Genomic DNA, 5,544 nt, shown 5'->3' with positions numbered 1-5,544 from the left:
CAGGAATACTTCCCCAACCTATCTTGATTGCAGTATCTTGTCTTTGCTAATTGTATACAATCTTTTCTGTATTTTTTCAGCTTATTTGTACATATTTTTTGCAAGTTGTTGCTCTCATTAAATTGTGTGCAAGTTGAGATCAGGGACTGACTTTTATTTCTTTTTGTATCCCTAGTACTTGAGGTAGTATCTGATAAGTAGTAGATGCAATGTTTTTAGTGAACATTATCAATTTACATTTGAGCAAACCAAGGTCCAGGAAGGAAGGAAAAGAAGCTTGCCCAAGGGCACACAAGCAATGAGAATGAGAGCCAGAACTGGAATCTAATCCTCTGACTCCAGTCAGAACTTGCTTCCCTACACCATGCTATCTTTGCTAATAGCTAATAAGTAATAGCCAGAAGCAATAATCCTCCTGTGTCTCTCTGAACTGTATCTTACATTGCATTTTCTTCCTGTTTAATCATGGAGTCTAAAAATTAACTCTATCATCTGTAAGAATATGTGTTTTAAGAACTAGAGAACATAAGGAATAATGCCTAAACATGATAATCAATTTCAGTAAATAAACAAGATTCAAAGATATTTCTCAGCTATGGTCTTTCTGTCATGCTTGACTATCTCTGTCACAGGAGGATGTGGAAAAATCAAACACTGATCATAGAATTTATCCTTCTGGGATTTTCCATCAGGCCAGAGATAGAGATATTCCTCTTTGTGCTCTTCTCCTTGTTCTATGCTGTCACTCTTCTGGGGAATGGCATCATCCTGGGACTCATCTGCCTGGACTCCCATCTCCATATTCCTATGTACTTCTTCCTTTCACATCTCGCCATTGTTGACATCTCCTATGCTTCAAATAATGTACCCAAGATGCTTGTGAACCTACTCAGCCAGGATAGAGGTATCTCCTTTGCTCCCTGCATAATGCAGATATTTTTGTATTTGGCTTTTGCCCACGTGGAATGTCTCATCTTGGTGGTGATGTCCTATGATCATTATGTGGCAATCTGCCATCCCCTCAGATATACAGTCATCATGAGCTGGAGACTGTGTGCTACTATGACCATCATTTCCTGGGCATTCAGCTTTCTCCTTGCCTTGGTCCATGTGGTTCTCATTCTGAGGCTGCCCTTCTGTGGACCCAGGGAAATCAACCACTTCTTCTGTGAGATCCTATCTGTGCTCAAACTTGCCTGTGCTGATACTGGACTTAACCAGCTTGTCATCTTTACAGCCTGTGTGTTCATCTTAGTTGGACCCCTATGTCTAGTCCTAATCTCCTACATGCGAATCCTCTCTGCCATCCTGAGGATCCAGTCTGGAGAAGGACGAAAGAAAGCGTTTTCCACCTGCTCTTCCCACCTCTGTGTAGTTGGGCTCTTCTTTGGCAGCGCTATCATAATGTACATGACCCCGAACTCTAGTCATCCTGAAGAGCAGCAGAAAATCCTCTCCTTATTTTATAGCCTCTTTAACCCTATGTTGAATCCCCTGATCTATAGCCTGAGGAATGCAGAGGTGAAGGGTGCTCTGAGGAGAATGTTGGGAAAGGAAAATCATTCCCAAAACAGGTAACTTGATCATAACCGGTTCCAATTCATTGGTATTCTTGGTGCTGGGTCATCTGTCTGAGTATAAATCAAAATCATATGTTTTCTCTGTATCTCTGATCAGGTAATAATTCTGGAGACTGTATAATTCGCTGTTTATCTCCCAGAAAGTTTATATTTCATCATATTCTCCCTATTTAGCTACAGTAATTTTGATATTGTTTTTTTACTTATGGTTTATATTTAAAATCTTGTGTGTATGTATGTTTGTGTGTGTGTACCTAAGGATGAATTCAAGATGTAAAGTTTATATTGGACTTATATTTAATGCTCAGTAATTATTTTTTACTTCTCAAGGTCAAAGAAACTTTTTTAAAATGTCACAAACTGGATAGAAAGCCTCCGAGCCACAGATTCATTGATCTTGATTTCATTCACCCATTTTGAGCCCAGATTTGAATTTCTTTTTTTCAGTTTTTAATTTTTTACTTTTCATTACCAAAGGAAATTAATTGGGGTGGCTAGGTGGCGCAGTGGATAGAGCACTGGCCATGGAGTCAGGAGTACCTGAGTTCAAATCTGGTCTCAGACACTTAATAATTACCTTGCTGTGTGGCCTTGGACAAGTCACTTAACCACATTGCCTTGCAAAAACCTTAAAAAAAACACTAAAGGGAATTAATAGAGACCTGAACCTTGAATATTAAGCAATCCTGGTGGGATTTTATAAACTATAGGTCCCATGTAAGTCCCATGACTAATTAATCACACAATCATTGATCATGCAATGTCCCAAGAGTGAAAGGTCTCCCTTTTGCCTTCTGATAGGATGTAGTTACCTCTTCCTTGAATCTTCTTTGTACTGAATATTCTGCTTTCTTCACTTGCTTAAAAAAAAACATTATCCTTTTTCAAAAATGTGGATCTAAGAATTCAAATAGGCCTTAAAAGTCACTTCTTCTAATCTCTTAACTTATGTAAGAATACTTACATTCTATGAATTCTGGGTGAATTACTGAATCATATAATTGTGATTATTGGAGGACAACAAATATTGTTAGAGGACAAACCTGTTATTGCTGACACCATAGTTATTTATTTTACAAGTTATTTAATACAATATATGGTATTGTATATGTTTTTGGTTTACTAAATATAAGGCCCTTAAAGCTAAATAAAATATCACTATTATTTTTAAGGTTCCATTAGCTTGCCTGTTACATGGAAGGTATATAATAAATAAACATTGAGCAATTTGCCTATTAGATTATATATTCCATAAAGGTATCTTGATTTTTTGCTTTTTTCTATAATTAAGGACAATATGGCACATGTATTAATTATATAATAGAGATTTTTTAATAAGGGAAGGTATGAATCTAGTGTGAGCTCCTAGCCAAAGAATAATACTAATGATGTCAACTCAAATTTTTATAACACATTAAAATATGTTTTTCCTATTCTAATATGCTTATGAATTAAGTAGTATCATTTTTTCCTCCATTTTATAGAGGTTAAAACAGACTCAGAGAAGATAGAAGAGTTGCCCAAAGCCATTCAGCTAGTAATTTCTAGAGTTGTTTCAAAGCCATGTCTATCCCCTATCCAATATCTCAAATAAGCTATCAGTCAATCTCTGTTTGAATACTTTCAGTGACAGAAAGTTTACTCCCTTTATGGGAATACAGTTCATGACTAAAAAAAAGTTTAACCTAAGAGAATTTTTTCTTATTTTGAAACCAAATCTGAGTCCTTATAAATTTCACCCAATTATGTATTTTTTTCTTTCTGAAAATGTGGAATGTCCTAGGCCTGAAAATGTGGAATGTCCTAGGCCTGTAAGCATAGCACATAATGCATAACAGTCTCTCTGCTCCAAATCCCCCAGGATTTAAGGGGCCCTTTAGTTCAGTAAAGTAGATATGATAAAATGTAAATATATTTATAAATATGCACCATGAATAAAAAAACCATAGAGTTATTATCAGTGGTAAATGAGGGTTTCTTTAACTGGTAATGTTAACTTACCATGTTCATGGCTAATTGGGCAACTGAAAGCCTGAAAAAAAAATAGAGTTATAAAAAAGAAAAATAATTTTAGAAAAAGACAAAATTAAGATTGAAAAAGAATTCAAAATTTCTAAAGCTAGATTCAATTTAAAAAAAAACATTGTCCTAACACTGAGGTCAGTGATTTTTTTCTTCATATATTTTATAAATATATGCCAGATGACAATTATTCAGACTGATGGTCTGGAAAACTGAAATACTATCTTTCCAGAATAAAATATATGATAATTCAGGGTGACAGAAAAAGAGTTGATGCTTGAATGGCTTCAACAACAATCAATCTGATGCTGAGAGAAAGAGAGAGAGAGAGAGAGAGAGAGAGAGAGAGAGAGAGAGAGAGAGAGAGAGAGAGAGAGAGAGAGGAGAGAACATTTTTTCCTGCTCAGGGCAAAAGAAGGAAAAAAGTTTGGGATTGCGAGGTTAAAAAGTAAAAGGAGACTATTAAGAATACACAGAGATGAAAAAAAAATAGACAGTGATGACCAAAGGAGCAAATGAATCAACCAAATTGTCAGAAGCAAGACTGGTAAGAAAAGAATGACATAAGACATCCTGAAAGACATTTCTAAAAAAGATAAATGTACATTTAAAGACATGGAGAAACAATAAATGCTGTTAGGAATGTCCAAAGAAAGGTTGAATTTTTAAAAGAGCTTGAAGTTTCTTTTAAATCTCAAGGGAACTAAGTCTAGAAATCAAAAATGATGCATTAGATAGTGCACGAGTCCTGGAGTCAGAAAGACCTGAGTTCACATCTGTTCTCAGCCACTTACTAGCTATGTTACCTTGGGCAAATCACATGAAGAGCATGACATGACCAAAAAGATTGAAAAACAACAAGAGTAACAAAAAAGATAATAAGGAAATAATGATCAAAATGATCAACAGAATATCATGGAAAACATTTTTTTTAAAAAAACAGATGTAATTAACAACATAATTATTAAAACCAAATAAAATTGAATACAATTCAAAACTGAAAATATAGGTTAAAATTATGTATTTTTCCAAACTGAAAATTATGAAGATTAGAGTAACAAACCTTTAGGATAGAAAATGTTGTAACAGTCTCAAGATTTTTGATAGTCTAGGAAAAGATAGAATTTACATATAATATACCAGAAAATCATTAAACAAAACTTCCTGGTATTAAAACAATATTGAAATGCAAATGATTTTACAGAAGCTTGAGGAAAGGGTAAAGACTGGACATGTCTAACAATGTTACATTAAAATTAAAGTCTATCACTAAATCAACGATGAAAAATATATGTTGCCTGAGGAAATATTGAAATCACTTACCAAAATCAATAAAAAGAAACCAATATTTTCAATGATGACACAATAAGCCTGAATAAATTGAAAGAGAATATATATATATATATATATGCAAAATTAAAAATAAATGAATCAGAAACTTGGAATCATTTGAAAAAGTCTCAGTATGCATTCTAAGAATGTCTGAATAAGAAGCTCTCAGATTTTGAAAAGTTTACAGAAAGATCTATAAAGGAAGGCCTTAAATAACAATCACAGAATTTTAGAAGGATCCTCAGAGGTTCTCTGTATCAGTCTATATTTTACTAATACTACTTCTACAATATCCCCAACAAGTAACTACCCAATCTTTTTTAAAAAATATTTATAATGAGAGAAAACCTATTGCCTCCCTCAAAATCCAAAAATCTCATAATTTAAGATGCCTAAACTAATATAATACAACCCAAAAACTGAACAAAAGTGTAAAACAAGCATCACAGTAAAAATAAATAAATGTTTAAATCATATCAAGCTCCTCAAATCAAGATAAATCAGTTGTTCACAAAACATAAAAAACCCACAAGGAGAGAAACCAAGTAAAACAAAGATCAAGACCATCAAGATGGGTAGTAAAACCCAAATCAAAGATCCTAAAGTTGTT

General features: G+C 33.8%; 1 protein-coding gene across 1 annotated transcript; it reads left to right on the top strand.

The window, feature by feature from the left end:
• Nucleotides 1-609: 609 nt before the first annotated feature.
• LOC141494102 (olfactory receptor 2A14-like) lies at nucleotides 610-1,578 on the top strand. Its single transcript, XM_074195250.1, has one exon. It carries the CDS (start codon nucleotides 610-612, stop codon nucleotides 1,576-1,578), a length of 969 nt encoding a protein of 322 aa, XP_074051351.1.
• Nucleotides 1,579-5,544: the final 3,966 nt, after the last annotated feature.

Source organism: Macrotis lagotis, chromosome 7, assembly GCF_037893015.1.
Source record: "Macrotis lagotis isolate mMagLag1 chromosome 7, bilby.v1.9.chrom.fasta, whole genome shotgun sequence".
In the NCBI taxonomy this organism is placed as follows: domain Eukaryota; kingdom Metazoa; phylum Chordata; class Mammalia; order Peramelemorphia; family Peramelidae; genus Macrotis; species Macrotis lagotis.
Note: the sequence above shows the minus strand (reverse complement) of the source record. Positions and strands in the feature narration are given on the sequence as shown.

Excerpts from the sequence above, each read along its gene's own strand:
- LOC141494102 (XM_074195250.1), top strand. The coding sequence starts at position 610 with ATGCTTGACTATCTCTGTCACAGGAGGATGTGGAAAAATCAAACACTG.